We start from the raw sequence: 20,882 nt of genomic DNA, 5'->3' as shown, positions 1-20,882 counted from the left end.
CACTGAATTTGATGCAAACCTTTATACTTTGCATGTAGGAGAAGGCTACTGACTTTCTACCTACTCGTCAGAACCCGTGTCCCACTAGAGGAGGGAGCTGGCTCACCACCAGCCCTGGCCCATCTGTGCCAGCCAGCCAAGGCCGGGCTACTTGTGGAGCAGGTTACAAAACCAGAAAAAGATTCCTCCAGAGAATAAAATCTCAGGGTGTTCCCCATTGACTCCCCTAATTTGTTATTTTTTCCAGAGTCTCCTCTGATTTTATTCCACATGAATAGAAAGATTCATTGTCTGCTGGAGACGATTTTAACTTAACCTCAATTTTAGGTTATTTAAAACTCACATATTTTTTGTATTTGTTTTGCCTTCAAAAAGATATTTTATTGAAGTTTAACATATATAGAGAAGTGTATGAAGTATGAGCATAGGGCTCAGTGCATTATCACCGAGCCAACAGACCCGTGTAAGTGACAGCCGCCCCTGTGCCCCTGCCACTCACCTCCTCCCGCTCCACTCCAAAGGTAACTGCTAGCAAGAGTTTTGCCTGTTTTTGAACTTTACATGAATAAAATTTATACCTATTTTAACCTGTTCAGTTCAGTCTCTTGCAAACATTGACTAAAACAGTGATTCATTGATCAAAAATATAAACAAAAAGCCACAGAAGACTCCCTGAAAAGCTGGAGTGTGGCACAGCAGCAGAGTTCCAAGACCAGGTTGGTGTGTCACTTCCTAATCTTCTAAAAGTTTGCATGCTCAGCCCCTCTCTCCTGCTTTTTGGCTTTTGTATGGCCAGGCTCCCGAAGATGACTTCCACTTTCCCAGAGATGACCGTGGTGATGTGGACTGTGAGAAGCTTGTTGAGCAGCTGAAGGATTGCTCGAACCTACAGGACCAAGCAGACATTCTGTACATTCTGTATGTAATGAAGTAAGTTCATGGTCTTCACTAGGTTGAGCTTTCCCTTTTTCTCCTTGGCTCTTTGTCCTAGTCTTCTTGGCCTTCCAGGAGGCTGCATCATGATCATATTCACCCAAATTACCCAGAATCATCATGAACATACTTCCGTACCCTCCCCTGCCTACTAATGCTGGCCTTGAGGACGAGAATACTGGGTGAGGCCAGGATCTCACCGTTGCCCAGTGTTAGACTTCTGTTTCAAGTAGACAGAAGGGGTGCTTTGGTAAGATGCAGCCCTCTTGGTCAGACTCAGAAGCACTGGGAGGGCCTCTGAGGGCTTGGCAGAATGTGCAGTGATTCATTCCCCTCCCTGCCAAGTGCGCTTGATTATGAGAGAATCTGGCCTTTCAACGTTCTGGGCCATACTTCTGGGGTTTTCCATCTCTTGACAGGGGTCCTAACTGGGACACACATCTCTCTGGACAGCACGGGGTCACAGTTCACAACCTCCTTAGTGAGCTGTATGGGAAAGCCGGCTTGAACCAGGAGTGGGGTCTGATCCGCTACATCTCTGGCCTACTCCGGAAGAAAGTGGAGGTCCTGGCTGAGGTCAGAGGCTGCGCGGGGTGTCCATTTGTCCTTTGTAACCCCATGTCCTCTTCCTGTTACGGAAGCTGGAGGCAAGCACCTCTTATTTGTAAAGGAAATGGGTTATTTAATATATAGATGGAGCAGGCCCTCCTCTCCTGACCTCCCACTGCTCTTGGAAGGCAAGCAGAGGAAATGAAATTCAAGTTGATTAGTTTTGTTACTTGTTAGCTGCAGAAAAGGGTTTACCAAGAAATAAAATGAAAATGCTCTCTGGCCTGGCACCATCTTAAACAGAGCTCTCTTAATTCTGCACCTCTGCAGTACAGTCATCGTTAACATTTTCACCCTGAGGCCCTGCAAAATCCAGAGCTGCTTTCTAAGACATTCAAGTTCAGTGTTATGGTAAGGTGGTGGTATTTAGTATATGTCAATAACGGGGAAACTGGCAGTTTATGACTATAATATGGTCATTTACTCTTAACATCTTAGGACTCGCGACAGCCCACCCCTCTTATGGACTATCCGGGAATCCAGTGTGTTTGCTGTGGTGGATGGGCATTAAATACCCACTAAAAGGCCCTGCAGAGCCAGGCCTGGGGCCACAAAGATCACAGGGACCCAACACGGCCTACGTTGCTCAGTCTGGGTGTCTTTGTAAGAATTTTTCAAGTAAATGGCAACATGGGTCATAAAATTTGTAAAGGTAAATTTATAATCTTATCGGCAGTGACCCTTCCCCGTCGGCTTTGCTCACCTCTCTCTTTCTGCCCCTTGCCCTCCTCCTAAATAAGTAGGCCTGCACAGACCTGCTGTCACACCAGAAGCAGCTCACGGTGGGCCTGCCACCAGAACCCCGGGAGAAGACCATCTCTGCGTAAGTATTCAGCCTGGGGGCCTCAGGTTTGTGGGGACCGTGCGGAAAACATCAGTGCCATCCACCATTCAGGAAAAGAGTCTTAATAGAAGACACTGGCACTCGAGAGCTTCCAGTGGGAAAATGAAGCTCTTCCACAGAGGGCTAGGAGGCACACTCTTGGGCATCCTCATGGTGTTTGTGTCCCGATGCTCCTTTCTAGGCCTCTTCCCCCTGAGGAGCTCACGAAACTCATCTATGAAGCCAGCGGGCAAGACATCAGCATCGCCGTCCTCACCCAGGTCAGCTGGCCGGGGCGGGGCGGGGCAGGGCCGAGGCTTCTGGGCAGCAGGGGCCTCCCTGCCACTACCCAGTCTCTGAAACCGTGTCTCCACCTGTGTCAGGAGATTGTGGTGTACCTGGCCATGTACGTCAGGGCGCAGCCCAGCCTCTTCGTAGAGATGCTCAGGCTCCGGATTGGACTGATCATTCAGGTGATGGCCACGGAGCTGGCACGGAGCCTGAACTGTTCAGGTGCGACCCGCAAGGGCTGCTCACGGGCAGTTCCATGGCTCCTGCACCCACCCAGCCCCAGGGAACCCTGCCCAAGTATTCTGGAACCCGGGCTTCTGAGCCTCTGGGTGTGCTCATGCTTGACCAGGTTAGATGTAACTTCAGCCAAACCATCCACCACAGGGTGTTGAATTTCATGTGTTAGGGAGAATGAGGCACTAGAATCTTCTGCTCTTCTCCTGACTTCCAAGTCCCTTATTGTGGTGAGCTGTCATCCCCCATTTCCTAACACCTCTGCTGGGAGACATCCTACCAGTCTAAATATGTAAATCCACTGCAAGATGCATTCCAACATTGGGGGTCATTACAATATGAAAAATGATGCATCTGAGAGTTAAGAAAATACACAATTTAAATAGCAGCATTCAGACTCACCAAGGCTTAGTACCTCTCAGCCCTGTATCTGGGACACTTAACAAGATGTTTGTTTTTAGGAGAAGAAGCTTCTGAAAGTTTGATGAACCTCAGCCCTTTTGATATGAAAAATCTCCTGCACCATATTTTAAGTGGAAAAGAGTTTGGTGTTGAAAGAAGCAGTAAGTAAATGCTCCTCTTACCTCTGTGGGGAGGGGTTCAGAGAGGGCTTGACTGATGTGTCCAGGTGGCCCGGAACTGCTTCATTTATATGCAGGTCGACACCAGTAATCGAGATTCAGGACATAATGTCTGAGTGTAAGGTTCCTACCTCACTGAGACAGAGTTCTAGGTTTAAGGCTGTGACTTGTGGGGCTTTGTGAGCCCTCGTGGGCTGGCTGGGAGAGCCGCAGGTGCACCTGGGCATGGCGTTAGGAGGGGGTGAGGTGACTAGGGTGTCAGCATGAGAGGGCTGTCTTTTCCCATCACCTGAGTGCCCCGCCTTTGGTTCGAGTACAAGCATTCTCAACCAGACCCCGTCACCCTTTATGGGCCCAGAGAAGAGCCCTCTACGACCTCATAGCACTTTCTTGCTGAGGGAGTTTGCTTTGTCCCTGTCTTGCTCACTCAGTTTTTATCTGTACCAGAACCCTGTTTGCGATGCTAGGAAATATAATTGCCCAAGTCCTGGTGGAATTCTGTTCTCAAATGCTCCCTAATTATAATTGAAGCAATTATCATTTCTGCTCATTATAAAGTAAAATGATTTGCAGATACATTTGTGAATTTATTTCATCAAGCCAAAGAAATGCAGTGTGGGCTGCCATTCCTTTTATTTAATAAGAAGGACATTGGGTACTTAGTATTTTTTCTCCAGAGTGGGCACCAGCCTGTAGAGAAAGCCGGCGTTGCAGTCAGATGTGTTCTGGTGGCTTTTCTCCTTTCCTGAAGGAGGAATGCTCAAGATCCTTTTCCAAAAGTAATTTTCAGTTCTTTCAAATGCACAGTCCTTGAAATGTACATATACAAGATAAATATTTAATGTGTTGTGCTCATCAAAATAATATACGTGGTTTGACCTAGATAATTACTAAACAACTGTCATTAGATGTAGAAACTTAGAAAACTAGGAACAGAGTACTGTCACTTGAAACCATAAATATGTCTAACTGCAGGCAAGGCCAGAACAGGTCCTGTCTTTTTGCATGTAACATCATTGTTAATTGTCCTTTGTAACTGTTCAATGTTTATACATTAGGAAACTCAAATAGTCTTAGAATTTGATTAAATCCTGAGATGTCTGAGATAAATATTTCCAGCTAATGCCCACCCCATAGAGGCCCCACTCTAGCTTCCCAGACCCCTTTGGCTTCTGTTTTCCACTTTACCAGTGTCCCTCCTTCCTTCTGGGTAATCATTATATTTCCTTTGTGGGTCCTCCCTCTCTGCTGTCCTTTGTCTCCTTATTTGTCTCTACACCCTTGGGCAGTGCTCCTTGCCCCCTACTCCCATGGTGTGGAGGTGGGGAGGGTGGGAAGGCAGGGCACACAGAGGACGCAGCCCAAGGAAGTGACCCTAGAGCTGGGCCTGCAGGAGGAAAGGAAGCAGCCCGCAGAGGAGAGCAGGCGGTGGGAGGAGGGAGCAGCCCGAGGGGCTTTGTATGGGCTTTTGCTGAAGACAGGCTAGGCCTGGAGGGGTTCCGAGGGGGCAGTAACACGGTCACATCCTTTAGGATGATCGCTGTGAGTACGGCGCAGGAGTGGTTAGTGGGGGCGCTGCCGCAGGGTGGAGCGGGGTCCCTTCCGTGATGGGGTAGCCGGGTCTTCTGCTCCTCCAGCCCTTGGTCGGCTTGTTCTCCCAGGACTTGCCTCTCTGGCCCCAAGACTGGACCTTAATTGGGTGGTCTCAGTTCTACAAGGAAGGGGGTGCATTTGGAGAGGTAAAAATGATTCAGTCAAATCACTGAAGGGTTCTCTGGCCATCCAGTGTTTTCTGCCTGCTGCTTCAGTGATGTTCACTCTATCATCCATTTGCTCAAATGCATATTGAGCCTGTGCTGTGTAGCAGGCACTGCTCCAGGTGCTGGAAACATCGCTGGCCAGGGCCGACGAGGCCTCCTCTAATGGAGCGGGGAGTCAAGTCGGGGAGATAGGCAGATACAATAAATAAGCACATGCGTGTATATTCCTCTCTCACGGCAGACGCGATACAGTTTCTAAGAACCATGTGTATATGTTTCCCTTCCAGTGCGACCCATCCATTCCTCCACATCCAGCCCAGCCATCTCCATCCATGAGGTGGGACATACTGGAGTCACCAAAACCGAGAGGAGTGGCATCAGCAGGCTGAGGAGTGAGATGAAACAGGTAAGAAGAGCTCAGTGGCAGCAGTGCCGGGAAGGAACTGGTCTTCCTGCCCAGGCTCAACTTGGAAAATGATAGAAACCCAGGGCATGCAGGGTGCAGCAAGCTTCATAAAGGATGTGCAATCCCTTCTGCCCCGGAATCTGCACACACCCTGTACCCAGATATCCCACAGCCACTCACACTCATCCTTAACATTAACGGGTTACGTGAGCGTTCTGGAAAATACCCTTCCCCAATGTTTGCCTGTTGCCGAGAACTGCTCTTTCAAGTGGGCCACAGGCATTTGAAAAGTAAAGTTGTACAAAAGATAACTGAATCATCCCTCCATCAAATGTGTCCTTCAAGTGAAACAGTGAGAGGAGTCTAGAAATAGAATGCTCGTGACACCTGTACTTCCCACTATCCACTGGTATTTTGGGGTGTTTTTTTTTTTCTCACCTTTATTTAATTCACAACAAATTCTTTCCGAACTGACCCCGCAGGACTGCAAGTCAATGACCTTTCAGTCCTAATGTCCCAGGGACTGTGGTAGGCTAAACCGTGATTGAGAAGGAAATAGTTTCCTTCTGACCATGACCTGCAGTGAGAAATGCACTCGGATTTTCTCCTCCATTTCAAATGATGACTCACTCAATTGAGTCCGTGAGGCACTCATGGGTCACACCCTGCAGCTGGACCAACACTTCCTTGGATGATCTAGAGGGTGATAGAAGTAGTAAGGCATCCTTAGTTCAAAACTGATTTTTATTTCCTAATATATTTTTACTTTCAGATGACTAGGCGATTTAGTGTTGACGACCAGGTGAAACATCTTTGTCTTGTTTCATCCTTTATTGTGCTTCATGTTCTTTCTGGCTTGACTGTGGAAAGTGAGGCTGTGAGAACAGAGACTGAGCGTGTGGAGGATGGTTCTGCCCATCTAACAGGCTTGGGTGGAAGGGTCGGCAGGCTGTACAGGCAGCCCTGGGGACGAGCAGAGTGCTGGACTTGAAAGAGGAGAAATGACCTTGCCCCGTACCTTTTTCCATTTGTCAAACTCTTGGGTTTGGTAGGAGACTATGTGAAAGAGATGGTCCCAGGCTCTGCCTTGGCAGGAGTTTCTGTTCAAAAAGGAGGGAAATAAGTAGGGCCAAGTAAAATGTGGTCATCGATTATATCAGTGGAATACTAATATTTCCTGACCCCAGATTGCCTGGGGGGATTTAACCCTATAAGGAAAAAAATGTTAGGATACTGTACTTTTATATCACTCTTGGGACATACTTCCTTCTCCTCCCTTCAGAAAATTGGAGTCACATTCCTAGTGATTTAATGTCTCTGTGACACCAAAGAGCGCAGAGGAATCGTATACTGACGTGTGGATTCTCTATATTGTCCCTGGGAAAAACATCCATGCTCTCTCATTCTAATTGATGCTCTTTCCAAGTAAGGAACAGACTTTCCAGACATCTTCCTTTACCAGCCACTTGGTGGCATCGTCCCTCTGGCTACCTACATCTCAATGGCAGCTGACTGTGGCTGAATATGGGTGGTTCCTTCTGTTACCATGTAATGCCATCCTTGCATATTATGGGGACAAAATGACCAGCCTTTTTCTTTGATGGGTTTAGATCCAGTTAGCCAGTACAAGCTTTGTATTTGGTCTTTTACATCAAGGAAATACGTTATTCTCTGTTCAAAATTTAATAGATGCTGTGGCATTTTAAATTTCTAATTGCTTTTGCAAGAACAGCGTGGGTGCATGTGTGTATGTGCTCAGGCACTCCCTATGCAGGTAAAAAATTCAGTCTAGATTTTTAGGTGAGGAAAATACTTGTTTGGCCAAAGCTCATCAGCCTGCTCTTACTCGTTCATTTAACCAGTATCTGTTGAATGCCAGCAGGTACAAGATGCTAAATGCTGGTTATGGGTATCTGGTTGATCTCTAGATTTTCACCACTCTTAACATAAGAGATGAGTATTTCATGGCTGTGACTTTGGAATATAAGCTGCATCCTAGCTCGATGAGGCACCCTCCACATCCGAGTAGTCGTGGGAACACTTCACCAGCAGAGAAAGCATTCCCCAGCTCCTCCGTTGTGCGGAGCCCAGAGCTCCGGGAAGAGTGAGAACTCCTGGATGCCCGCGTCCTCTGCACCTTCCTCCTGCCGCTGTTTCCGAGGCTGTTCTATGTACCTTCTCTCTGCCTGCGTCCTTTGGTGTCACTGCACATGACTGAGTGGACTCTCTTTGTGTTGTAGCTCTTTTCCGTGAGCCAGGCCGCGTCCGGCAGTGCGCACTCCTCCAAGTCTGCGGTAAACCACACGTCTCACCTCCTCCTCCTCCTTTGTGGGGTCTGAATCCACAGTTGCCCCTCTCCTGCTCCCACACCCCTAACTCCCGAAGACGTGACCAGGTTTAAGTGTTTTCACTTGACTGTCATTGTGAGGAGAGTCTAGAAAGCAAGCTGAGAACTTGTAGAAGCAAGCTTGGATTTTCCGTCGAGTTTTCTGCTTGTGCCCCTCGCTGGGGTGTGGGTGAGGAACACGCACCTCACCAATTCCCAGGAGCTTTTGGAACCTTCAAGGCATTTGTTCTGTACCTCTCTCTCAAGCCACAGGGGTGGCCCAGTGCCTGCAGGTGCTGATGAGCACCTCGTAAGCTCGGCTTGAGGCCCCAGAGGAGATGGAGGACTAGGAAATGTTCTAATTGCAGAGGCGAGTCTGAATCTTCCTCCCGAAACTGGGAGAAAACCAGCTGAGTCATTGATGAGTGCGGCTGTAATTACTTTTATTTGTATCTAATTGTTGCCGTATTTAAATGGCAGTAATGAGCCCAGTGGTATAACCCAGCCTCACAGCCTTTTCAAAATAAGATCCTACGAAGTCAAATCGCGTGCTTCTGGAAGACTCCTGCCTCTTGTCCTACTAGCCTGCCGAACATTTGGATTTCATTTTTAAACCTTTAAATTGGCTGTAGCACACTGAGAAAGCAAAGTGCCAGATAGCCCAGAAGAAAGATCATGTGTAAGGATGAAGGTTATTCCTTCCCTGACCCGAAGGCCAAAGGCTGAGAATCTATCCAGGGAAAGAAAGCAGCCGTGAGCTTGGCCACAGGGAGGGTTGGGTGCGGCCTCGCCCCCCCTCCCCCACCCCGCCAAGGGAGCCCCACTTTCCCACCTGGTCTCAGGCCCCCACTGGGAGCCCCTCAGAGCTGCCTCCCCGGTTGTGGGCAGGCCTGTGGTTCCCGAGGCAGAAGCCAAACTGCTGGCCTGGCCCCAGTGCTTCCCTCGCAGAGGCCAGAATAACTGCAGCCTCGGGGAGGAGGTGGAGAGGAGGGGACGCCCTCTCCCTCTGCTTCAGCAAAGGCTTCAGCGGAGGCAGCCATTGCCCCAAATTAGGGTAAGGTGCTGTGCTGAGAACAGGCCAAGTAGACAGCGATTGAAAAGGAAGGTGGAAATACGATCACCTCTGAGGGCCCTGTTACACGTGTGGATTCCAGCCTCTACTCTTGGGCTCCAGAGCCTTCCCCCTGTATTATGTGTTGCATTCTCTGTGGCCGCTGCTCCGTGGGGAAGGGACCACCACTCTCCATGGCACCACAGGAGTCAAGTCACTTTGGCATCTGTCTCCCTGGGCTGCAGGGCCTGAGGGAGGTGCCGGCTCCGCAGGCCCGGGGTCTCCCCGCGAGCCCTCAGGCAGCAGTGCCAGCTGACCACACCTGCCAGGCGTGCTCCTGGCATTCCGTGTCTCAGACACATGCAGGCACCCGCCTGGGTCCCACTGCTCAGAGGAGGCTGAGTTAGAACCTGAAGCAGCTGGCGTTGAGTTGGGGTTCACAGCCCCCTAGAGCCCGTACTCTGACCTGCTCAGCCTCTCCATCAGGTCAGGGGCTTTAATGCTGTGCTACCTCTTGTGGGCTGGGAAGAGAGCACGGAAGGTGTTTAGTAGCCAAACCGGTGCATGACAGAGCTAATCCAGCTTCAAGAACTGGCCAAGGGTGAAACAAGGAACCACATTCCTCTGGGCAAGAGGTGGTCTGATGTTTTTGACTAGTTCCCAGAGCTGCCCTCTTGGTAACCAGCCCTTCCCTGGGGTGCCGGTTAGGTTTCTGAAGGCCACGCCCTGCCTGTCTTGCAGAGGTCCAGCACCCCATCCTCGCCCACCGGCACATCATCGTCAGACTCAGGCGGGCACCACATTGGCTGGGGGGAGCGGCAGGGCCAGTGGCTGCGCAGGAGAAGGTTGGATGGTGCCATCAACAGGGTCCCTGTGGGATTCTACCAGAAGGTGTGGAAGATCCTTCAGAAGGTGAGCTTAACCGCTGTGCCGCATTACACAGGTGCCCCTCAGGAAATGCACTGTCCCTGTACTCCTTGTGTGGCGTGGTGGCACCTACAGATAGCAGGTGGCTACAGGACAGGTCAATGCTCAGCCCCCGACCTTAGGTAGCTCATGGCCTAGAGCCCCCTCGGCCCCGCTGACATCTGGGGCTGGGTAATCCTTTCTTGGGGGCGGTCCTGTGCATTGTGGGATGTTAAGCGACATCCCCGGCCTCCACCCACCAGATGCTGGTAGTGCCCCTCCCTCCATGTGTTAACCAAAATGTCCCCAGACATTGCCACATGTTCCCTGGGCGGCAAATCGCCTCTGCCTGAGAAATGCTGGCTAAAACCACTACAAGTTAGATAAGGTTGTGTGGCACCACCTTTGACATATTTCAGGAACGTAGAAAAGTCAGAACATAGGCAAGAACCAGGGAAGGCTCCAGATAAACACCATAACATGCACAACCCAGAACAGCCCGCAGGAGCCGTGCCCTCTGCGCTCTGCACCCACTTTCTCCCCCATCAGCCACAGAGCATGCATGTCTCCCCAGGTCCCACCCCAGCCTGTCTTTCCTTTTGCACAGAGGGACCAGTCTACCTCCCTTAAAAGCTTCTGTGCAAACCAATAACCGTGGGCAAGGCCAATTTTTTCCTTAACCCTTTTTGTTAGCTCATTTCACGGTAGGAGAGACGAGAACAGCCATCTCAGAGAGCCCAGACTCCAGCCCCCTTCCCAAAGCCACAGCCCCAGGCGGCTGCATTACGTCTGCTCTGTGGGGACCGAGGTCGTCCTCACGGAACTGGGCCTAGGGAGGTCAGAGCGGTCCCTGTCCTCGCAGCTCAACTCTGGTCCCCACGCTGGAGCAGAGCCCGCAGGGGGTCTCTGGTCAGGAGGCACGAGCGTTCACAGCGCTCCGTCCTCAGCCCACCGGGGACAGAGGCAGGTGGACTGCTGTCACAAGGCCCGAGGAGTTAGAAGGCAGCCAGTGAGAGCAGAAGAAACTGTTCCTAGAAAATCTCCCTACTCTTCCTGGGGCCTCACGTGCTTCCATCCGGGCTGCCACTGGCTCGATACCAAGACACTCTTATTATGAAAAAGCAGCATTTTGTATTGAGCCAGCGCTTGATATTTATATACGCGGGTGTGCGTGTGCGTGTCTGTGCATGTGCTCGAGTCTTTTGTGATCGGTGCTTATTATAGAAACCACAAAAATAGATGCCTGCAAAGGCATAGAAGTATCACTTCGCCAGCAGGAGCCAGGCACATCTCCCTTTATCTGGCACCAGAGGGGGCCTCTCAGCCGCCAGGGCCAGGTTGCCAAGTGAAACTCAGAGCTTCCACAGAGGAGGACCCAGCCTCCCTGGGGCGTTGTTCGTGTGAGATCTGAAAGATGCCTGCTGCTTCCCTAGAATTGTTCCATCGAAAACACAGCCTGTGGGCAGTGAGAACAAGCTCTCTAAAAATAACTAACAGTCTGGTGTGTACCAGTCCTCACGCCAGCTTCCAGGGCCGAGCGACTTGAGTGTGCGTGTGTGCATGGGTTTGTGCGCACTTTTAATCACGTTCTAGTGCCTGACCTGTGCGTTCTGCCTCCAGTGCCACGGTCTGTCCATCGACGGTTATGTGCTCCCATCCTCGACGACACGAGAGGTATGAGGGGAAAACCTGATTGCCGGCCTAGCGTGGGTTTCTGCCAGTGCTCTCCTTGCTGGACTCTGACCACACACACTTCCTTCAAGCTTGTTACACATAGGCCCATTGTAGGTCTGATCTTTCTATATGCTTAACCCTCAAGTTTTGCAAAGTTTCTTTCACACGTTTTTCCTCCCCTCAGAAACAGCATTTTCTTTCTCCTTCCCCTCAGAAAAGATCTGGACTGTCCAGATCTTTCGATTTGCCCCCGAAAACCATATTAAGAGAAAAGACCCAGCTGCACGCCACATTCATGGGACCCACTGCAGCCTCCTCTGACCCCCGCTCCACTGAGAGCAGTCATCGTCCCTGGTTTCTCTCCCCCATTCATTCTTTTAAATATTGAATTTTGAGTTTTTACTCTACCCAAGGCACCATGCTATACGCCACAAGGAATAATGAAGAAAGGTAGATCAAAAAAAAAATGGTCCTGCCCCTGAAAGTCCCAGTCCAGTCGGGTAGGGAATCATGTCAGCACCAGGCTGACTCCGTGGCACAGCTTTTGGCCTCCTGCCCCAGAGGGTTCCTACAGGCGGAATCAAGAAAGTGGCCAGAAAGGAGGCAGCATTTATGCTGAGTCAATGGGTGCTGTGGGCAGCGTGGGTGACAGGGCCGTGTCTGTCCTCAGCTCACTCTTGATCTCCTCTCCTGCTGGTCCCTTTGGCAGATGACCCCCCAGGAGATCAAGTTTGCTGTCCACGTTGAATCAGTGCTGAACCGAGTGCCGCAGCCCGAGTACCGGCAGCTGCTGGTGGAGGCCATCATGGTGCTGACACTGCTCTCAGACACGGAGATGAACAGCATCGGGGGCATCATCCACGTGGACCAGATCGTGCAGGTGGCCAACCAGCTGTTCCTGCAGGACCAGGTGGGTGTGTCCAAGCCTGCCCTGTCCCCCCACCACTGAGATGGGCACAGAGGCAAGGTAGCCAGGTTGGCTGGCATTTATCTCTGTCAAAGCTAGGGAGTCTTTGTCCAATAGGAAAGAATATTCTCGAATGAAGAAAGTCATCACAGATGGCGAAAAAAAAGTCAACCATTTGGTTAGAAAACGGCACAGCAGCCACTGGGAAATCTAAAGACCTCGGGAGACAGGCCCGTTTGAGCGTAGGTTTTAGTGCCAACACCAGCCTTGCTACGTGTCTGGCCCGATATAAATGAATCATTTGTCCTGCACCAAAGTTGAGCTAGGAAAAACCGTCCTCTTGTTGATGCGCTGCCAAGTAGGGCAGGTGGGACGCGGAGCCCAGAGCAGAGGTCAGCTGTCCTCCCCGGGCCATGGGCCTCCTGCCATTAGACCTGGAGCGCTGCTCCCCTGGCATGCGGCACACAGGGTCAGCGCAGGGCGGGGAGCGTGGCCTCTGTTCACCCATCACCTCTGCCTCTTCCTGCTGCAGATGTCGATCGGAGCCATGGACACACTGGAGAAAGACCAAGCCACGGGAATTTGCCACTTCTTTTACGACAGTGCTCCCAGTGGGGCTTACGGGACCATGACCTACCTAACGAAGGCAGTGGCTTCTCATTTGCAGGAACTGCTGCCCAATTCAGGCTGCCAGATGCAATAGGGCCCCAGCACGCTGCCTCTGTCATTTGCTCCCCAACCTCCTGAGAACTTTCTTCTGTTCCGCAAGATCCCCTGTGCTGTGACAAAAGCATGTCCCATCAGAAACACTGGCAGGGAGGAGATGGCAGTGACAGACCTGAAAGCAGTATTCATCCAAGCCACAGAAAGAGCCGCTGAGTCCTGTGCTCCCCTGAGGAGCGCCCTGGGATCGTTGTCTGCATTCATTTCGCTGGAATATTTGTTACAGCATCTGGTTTCCTGGAGTCTGAGGAGGAATTGGAAATTGGTCTCTTTTGAGTGCAGAGGGAACTGAGAAGGCAGCTTCAATCAGCTCCCGCAGTTACCAAAACACGTCTGATGAGCTAGTGACACATCTTAGAGATGGAAAGATCCTTCCAGTAGTGGCGGACCTTGACAAAGGGAACATCTTAACAGGATGCAGTCTATCTGTGGACCAAATAGAACAACCCCTTCTGTGTAAGTTTGGTTTTCTTGTGCCTTGCTTTCTTTCGTGGCTTCTTGTTTTATTGCCATTGCTCCCTTCATGTGACATAATTCTCTTTCACCAAGATTTAGAAAATTGCTCCCAGTTAACTTTGCCTTATAGTCTTTCAGGGTTTTATCTTGGCCACCCATGAATTAGGGGTTTCTCCTGCTTTATGAAAAATCCCACATCTTCCAGAATCTAACCCTCCAAAAGGCTGGGGAGGAGCCAACTGTGCTAGCTGGGCCAACTGTTGTTTGGGGGCTGGTGCAGGCCGAGACCCCCTGTGCCCTGCCACCCCGACATGGGGTGACGGCTGGCAGGGAGCGGCACTTTCCCTGTGTTCTGGGAGAGCCACACGCGTCTGCAGCACCAGATGTGCAGAAACAGTGCTCCCCTCTATGACAGAGCCAAGCTGGGGCCTCGAGCCCTCCTCACAGAAGCACTTTGGCCCTGGGGACGCTCTCAGGTAGTTGTGGTTGGAGGCTTTGATTATAGAGGAGCAAGGATGAGCCCTGATAGGGCAGGACCTTGGCCATCTCTGCCCACGTCCTGGTGGATGGAGCTTCTCTCCAGGTGTTGGGGCGGGAGGAGGACCATACCCAAGAGGGAAAACCCTTTCTGTGACTAATGGACTTTAAAAGGACAGTCGCCAGGTGGCCTCATGGTGAGCTCTAGCTGGTTGAGAGTCATGGCTTAAATTTGTGATGGCTGTGCCTCTGAAATGGAAACTTGGCCTTTGGATCTTTGCTCGGAAGTTTGCATGACGGTGGAGAAAGCCTATGCTCTAGCTGCTCTGAGGGGACAGCAAGGGGCCCAGGGCCCCTCGAGTTTTGATGCAGTAGGAACCAGAATTGAAGCCAAGGAAAGGCAGGAGGGAAGCCTCCCGTTTCCTGATGTTTCCTGCTAAAGAGCCTCTCTTCAAGCCACATACTTCACAGTTGCCCCTGGGAGAGAGTCTGGAACACAGGCCTCAGCACCCTTACCCATGGGTTCTGCACAGGCACCATTTACACAGGCCTTCAACGCCTTCGTTTTCCTATCTCTCTGAAACCACAATATTTTCCTTGCTGAGGTACAGAGTAGTTACGTAAAGAAAAAGTCCGTGAACTCTCTCCCAGTTTCTGCTCCAGTGGACTCCTGCATCCCCCTATTCCTATTAATGTCAGCCTATGACACCTCCCTCCATTCATCAGCACAGGTGGGATGCCCTGTGCCAGATGTGCGAATGCAGTGATAAGTGAGATGCGACTCAGCACTCAAGGACCTCATCCCACAGAGGAAGGGTGATGGGAACAGAGGACCAGGTTTTAGTGTGGTGGGGACAGTGTGACAGAGTCAGATGAGGTGCTGGACGGGAAGGCAGCACTGGCGCTGGGGGCCGATCCCAGAGACAGTGTGGGTGGCCTGGCCAGCAGCTCCTGCCTGCACCCTGGAGCTCCTGCAGTGCCTGGAACACCCCGTCCCTGCCCCATCTTCCCTGGGAAGGTTCTTGGCTCCTATTTGCCTTGGAGGGTCCAGGGAGGTCACAGCCTTTAGTTTTGGTGTCTTTAAGACTTGCCTGACATAAACAAGACTTGTGTCATTCACCCGACAGACACTCTGGTGGATCATTTCAAACACACATAATACAAGAAAGGTACAAGCCGTGAAAGGCCCAGGTGCTTCTGGGCGAAGGCTCGGGAAGAGTTACAGCCCTCCAGAATGAGCCAGGTGCTAATTTAGAACAATCACCTGCCTGTGGCTGACGTGCAAAGCCGCAGATGCCGTGTTTGGGCTCACCAACCGAGACGCGGTCAGGAGAAGAGCCATAATAAGCAATTCAGCCGAGCCTTCGATCCACTCTTTTGAAACCTCTTTCAAATGAAATCCTGAAATAGTATCGCATTTCCACAGGCATCAAGCTGTCAGCTTTAAAGAAGAGCAGGCTTCTGAGGCTTGATCCCTTTCCTGAGCAGCTGAGGCCCACGCGGAGGGGAGGAACAGATGTACGAGGGGGAGGGGAGAGGCCTGTCCTGCCCACCAGCATCCTGGTTGGCCGGGTTTCCCCACTAGGAGCCCCTGGTGCCTCGCATCAGGGCGGCAGTAGGGGCGGGGTGCTCTTTCCTCTCTCCCTCCCCAGAGCAGAGAGGCCAGTTGTGACCTTCGCTGGCACTGGGGATGGGGTGTCCTGTCTCAGAGCCAGGAACAGACATTTCTTGTCACGTCCTCAGTTGAAAAGCAGCTGCCGCCCACCCACCGCTCGCCCTGGCTCTGACCCAGGGGGCCCCAGCAGCAAGGACAAAGGTTCCATCAGATAGTCAGAAGGACTAGCCTCCCCTCCTGGCACCAACACCAGCAGCTCCATGACCCGGGCTGTTATTTAGCCTCTGTGGGCCTCAGTTTGCCCATCTGTCAAATGTGCAAGAGTCCCACAAACTCACGCTGAACTAAGTGCAAGCAAGGCACAGGAACTCCCCCAGCTTCCCTGCCTTTGGAGGTGGGGCCCGGGGCTTCCAGGTCACAGGACACCAGATCTGCCTGATGGCAACACAGGCCAGGCTGGGGGAGGCTCTGCGGTCATGCCGGTGTCTCCCCAGTGGACGTCTGGCTGGAGGTCAGTTAGAGCTTCTGTAGCTCTTTTGAGGCACAGTGAACAAACAGAGCGTTCGCTACACAATAACTACCTGGAAAAAAGAGGTTATAAATGCTCCTCGAGTGAAAAAAGAAAGAAAAAAGACCAGAAGATTGGGAGGCAAGAGAAACAGTTTGTCAGTTGATTGATGCCAGTTGACTGATGCCATTTCAATAGGAGGCTCGGCCTCTCTTGATGTAAATTCCAGCGGAACACCTCTCAGTTCTATTGACTTGCACACAAGTCTGGCAAATTGCTTTTGTCTTCCCTGCTTCCTTGTTGTCACAGGGTACAGAAGCCTCCTACCCCCTCCCTTGGCGCCATTATCTTTCAAGGTGACTCTTAAGCTTTTGAAGTCCCTGCCATCTGTTCCGTACAGCTCTGCACTTTGTGTGTTCCCAGAATGCCTTCTGTTCTCTCGGACTTGGCCACTGATAGCTCTGCTTGTGAGGGGAAAGCAAAGCCACAGTGCTGCCTTCTTAGAGCCCAGCATCCCTCTTGCCCCCTCAAAGCCATCTAGGAAACACCGTGTCCTTAAGTTACCAAGAGAGTTCTCCAAGGAACAAGATCTGAACTGCGAGAAAGATTGTTCACAAAGCTAATGCACAGAGTGTCTGATGGTTTGGGAGAGGAAAAAATTCCATCAGAAAACAACTATGTATGTTTTTAAGGAACATATGTGCAATTTTGGCAAAAATGCCTTCTTAGAAGGACTGGAATCATTGGAACCAATGAACTCTCAAGTCACATGATTCATCCCTCTGCCTTGTTGCAATATGTCAAGTATTCTGAAAAATCAGTTTACTCGAGAAAGCACTAACTGGGCCTATTACTGGCCAGGCATGGCTCGGCTTACAGAATATGGACTAGTGTGGCGGGGATGAAAAAACGCCTGTCTTGTTTTAAGACCTCTAAGGAGGCACGTTGTCCCCGCCTTCCATGGAAACGTTCCTAGCACTGGTCCTTCAGGACAACCACGCCTCAAACCTAGATCCTGAGTGGCTCTGGCCCCTCTCAGTGCAGCGGCTGCCAGCCACTTCTGCCTCCAGCTGGTGGGCTGAGGACCCAGGTTTTGCCAAGGGCACGGCTTTGAGTTGTCCAAGTAGGACCAAGCTGTATCTGAACCAGGCCCAGGGCAATGGTTGCACCTTTCATTTTTCCTGTTTGAAAGACCTTTCCAGATGCAAACCCAGGTTAGCCTGTCCAAGGAGAATTCACAGTCACTGGCTCTATTCTCTCATGGCCCGTGTCACCTTTCGCTACCATGTCACAGTTTTTAGTTGCAACTTACAGCAAATCTAGCTGGTTAGGAAATGTGTTTCTTAAAGGATATTGGATAAGTCACATGATCATCAAGCTTGGCGACTCCCTGACCAAGAACAAGGCCTCAAGGTCGCTCCCAGGCTCACACCACAGATGCCCCCAATGCCAACCACTGTCACTAGGAGCCTCGCCTCTGCTTTTTCAGGCACTAAATATAGAGGCTGCCACCTGTCACCAGAGTAGATTTCACACAGCCTCTAGCTGTCAAGTCAGACTCCGCCAGGTGTGTTGCATCAGCTGAGGGCTTGCCAGCTGAAAGGGAGTTTGGAAAAGCCAGTGTCTGAGTTCCCCCTTCTCAAGGGGAGGTGGGGCCAGCTTCATAATTTAGGGGACCCCCAGACCCAGGAAGGGGGTTCAGATGCTTAGCATCCAAAACTAAATACCCACCACAGCCAGAACCCTTGGCTTGTGTTCCTTTGTCCAGAGGACATGTGATCCCCCAGGGTCTGCCCTCTGGGGAGGCTTGTGCAGCGGGAGCCGAGGGCACACAGGGTGCCCCCAGGCATGCGGAGGGCCTCCCAGTGCCCCCTCTGGGCTCAAGCTGGGCCAATCGCAGCTTCTCTCTTTGGGTAGAAATGTTCCTAAATTGTGGTGGCTGGGGTGCCGCTGCTGCCTGGCCTGCCTGCCCAGCACCACCTCCTGCCGCTCAGCTTCCGGCTCACCAGCCCAGCCCTGGTAGCCTTTTCCTGGACCCTGAGTGACAGCCTGCCTGGGTTGAAGATGCAAATGATTGTCACATCTTTCCTTCTAAGTCTTTAGCCAGCTGGGGGATTTAAAAATAAAGAGTTGGAACTGATTCGAGGTGTAAGCCTCTCTCCTGACAGTGTGAATAAATTCCCCCAGCTGTCACCAAGGCCTGTTCCCAAGTTCTCACAGGCATCCGAGCCACTCTCTCCTGGGCTCAAGGGAGCCCAGCAGCAGAGGCGCGTCGGCCTCTGGCGCTCCCCTCCCTCCCTCCCTCTCTCCCTCTGAGGCAGCTCCTGCCACAGTGCTCTCTCCCTCATTAACCACAGAGCTCCATCTGGAGCGAAGACAGTCCATCAGGCGCCGAGGCGGCAGAGGCAGCTCTCTGTGCCTGGAGACGAAACCCAGCTCAGCGGCCAGGGGGTGCAGAGCACTGGGGCCTGAGCTGACCTTGCAGCCCGAATCTCCCAAAAAGTCTCTGGGCTCTTCATCCCCCAGAGCAGCAAGCCACCTTGTGCTCAGGTAATCACACACACACCCCTCCATGGGTTTCTGTCCCCAGGCCCCGAGTGAGACTGCGGGTGGCTAGGCCTGTGCTCGGCAGGCTGGGGCGCAGCAGCCCACGCCCAGTAGGGCAAGAAACAAAATAAGCAAGTCTTTGGGAGAGAGGAGTCAAATCAGAGCCCAGAGCTGAGAAGGGTTCGCTCTGAGCATGCGGCTTGGGGAGGCTCTGCAGAGTAAGCGTACCTCCCCCAGCACCAGGACCGCCCTGGTTCCTCAACGACAACGGCTCAGGGGGAAGAGGGCTCCCCCCATGCTGCTCCAAAGGATTTACGTGGGAGCATGCTGACTCGAGCAAGCCCTACCCTGGTGTGATGCTCCCCACCACACTGCCCAGAGCAGGTCAAGGGTGAGTGAAACATCCACCTGTAAAATGTTCTGGATGACAGAACAAGAGCTTCTCGAGAATATCCATCAGTATTAGACAGTGGCCTACAGACGTCTAAACACTGTGTGTGCGTGCGTGTATGTGCGCAGGGCCAAGCCCATCTCCCTGTCTCTCTGCAGCTCCCCCAAGGGGGCTGAGAAACCAACCCCCGACTCCTCCCTCCCTCTCCTGGCCCAGACAATAAACAAATGATCTATTTGACACATAATGTGTCAGGATGACAAGAGCCTGGGCAAGATTAAGGCAAACTGCAGAGGCCTGGGGTGAGACAAGAGGGAAGGGGGCAGGGCACAACCATTAAAAGAATGACGCAGCCATTGAAGACAGAACATAAACTGGTTAGAACCAAGATGGCAGAAGATTTGACTTCTAGTAGACCTTGAGCCTCGTGACACATCCACGTCCACCATGACAGGTCCCAGACTGACCAGAAAAGGCCCAAAAGTGGGCAGGGCCAAATCCCTGGAAATCTGCCCCCTTCCACAACAGACTTGGAATAATCCTCCCACTCGTTAGCATATGAAATTACCCAGCCCATAAAAACTAACCAGCCCTGCACCTCATGAGTGAAAGCAGCCAGGTTCCGTCTTTAGCATGTATATCTCCTAAGGCCACCTCTCTAGATTCCTGAGGTGGCCTGCACTCTGTCTATGGAGTGTGTATCTCCCTGAATAAATCTTCTTTCACTTTAATATGGTTCGCTCTTGAATTCTTCCCTGTGCGAGACAAGAACCTATTCTCCAGCAACAACGGGGCTACAATTCCTGCTCAGGGCAAGGGGCTGCAAAGGAAACAGTGGCTGGATATTGTCCCCCAGGCTCACCCTAAGGCTGCTGTCTCCCACTCTCCCTGCCCTTGGAGAGATTTCTCCTGTCCCCAACCCAGGGGACATCAGACCTCTTCTCTGCTATCTACAAGTGTGCACCTGCCTTTCCCAGTGGAGCCTTAGAAAGCAGGAGGAAGACTAGGGGGCTGAGGCCTTCCAAGCTCGAAAGGCTTCACATTCTGCAAGCCTTTCAAAGGCTGCTTCCTCTGCACTTTAAATAGATGTGCTATGCTGAGTTTTAAATTTGACACATTCTTTTTCTGAACCTAAAAAAGGCACAATGGAGAAAGCAAGCCAGCAAGAAATGTCGTGAGTCACCCTGGGGAGGAAGGGAGCTGCTCCCTGCTTGGAGGCAGTGGTCAGGGGAACATTCCAAGGGTGTGTGTGCCTCGATAGGGGAGAGTGGAAATGGGTGGGAACAGCTGAGGTCAACAGGATGGGCTCTGAGTCGTCTCTGGAATAGGTGACTGTGTTCTGTGGGTCTTGTGTCTGGGCAAGCCTCAGGTACATTGGAAAGACAGAGGAAGGCAGCAGAGATTTAAACTGAACATTGGGTCTAGTAACACATCCCTCAGACATTGGTGAAGAACACATTTCATCATTAGACTTTTGCTTAGTTAGATGACCACAGTTAGCACCAGGATTTTACAAACAGGAAAACTGAGGCTCAAGAGACTTGTGAGTTTCATAAATTCTCCTGCATTAGATCAAGACTGAAGCCTATGTTCTGAGATTCCATGTTTACCTAGATTTGGGCAGAGAGTGTTGCATTTCCTTTACAAATTTACCTCAGAAGAGA

At 51.5% G+C, this 20,882-nt stretch overlaps 1 protein-coding gene across 3 annotated transcripts in view; it reads left to right on the top strand.

Moving 5' to 3' along the window:
- The window catches only part of PHKA2 (phosphorylase kinase regulatory subunit alpha 2), a 75,248-nt gene extending 61,564 nt beyond the window's left edge, over positions 1 to 13,684 (top strand). The window contains exons 22-34 of one of the 3 annotated variants that reach the window (XM_006217695.4): positions 797 to 930; positions 1,353 to 1,509; positions 2,286 to 2,365; positions 2,568 to 2,646; positions 2,749 to 2,878; positions 3,352 to 3,453; positions 5,519 to 5,637; positions 6,410 to 6,439; positions 7,878 to 7,931; positions 9,756 to 9,926; positions 11,541 to 11,594; positions 12,304 to 12,504; positions 13,034 to 13,684. In XM_006217695.4, the coding sequence (XP_006217757.1) occupies positions 797 to 930; positions 1,353 to 1,509; positions 2,286 to 2,365; positions 2,568 to 2,646; positions 2,749 to 2,878; positions 3,352 to 3,453; positions 5,519 to 5,637; positions 6,410 to 6,439; positions 7,878 to 7,931; positions 9,756 to 9,926; positions 11,541 to 11,594; positions 12,304 to 12,504; positions 13,034 to 13,204 (1,482 nt within the window). In that variant the 3' untranslated portion in view covers positions 13,205 to 13,684. The remainder of the gene's footprint in view (positions 1 to 796; positions 931 to 1,352; positions 1,510 to 2,285; positions 2,366 to 2,567; positions 2,647 to 2,748; positions 2,879 to 3,351; positions 3,454 to 5,518; positions 5,638 to 6,409; positions 6,440 to 7,877; positions 7,932 to 9,755; positions 9,927 to 11,540; positions 11,595 to 12,303; positions 12,505 to 13,033) is intronic. The other 2 variants (XM_072955725.1, XM_072955726.1) reach the window with 2 other exon arrangements.
- Positions 13,685 to 20,882: the final 7,198 nt, after the last annotated feature.

This window comes from Vicugna pacos, chromosome X, assembly GCF_048564905.1.
Source record: "Vicugna pacos chromosome X, VicPac4, whole genome shotgun sequence".
Lineage (NCBI taxonomy): Eukaryota > Metazoa > Chordata > Mammalia > Artiodactyla > Camelidae > Vicugna > Vicugna pacos.
Note: the sequence above shows the minus strand (reverse complement) of the source record. Positions and strands in the feature narration are given on the sequence as shown.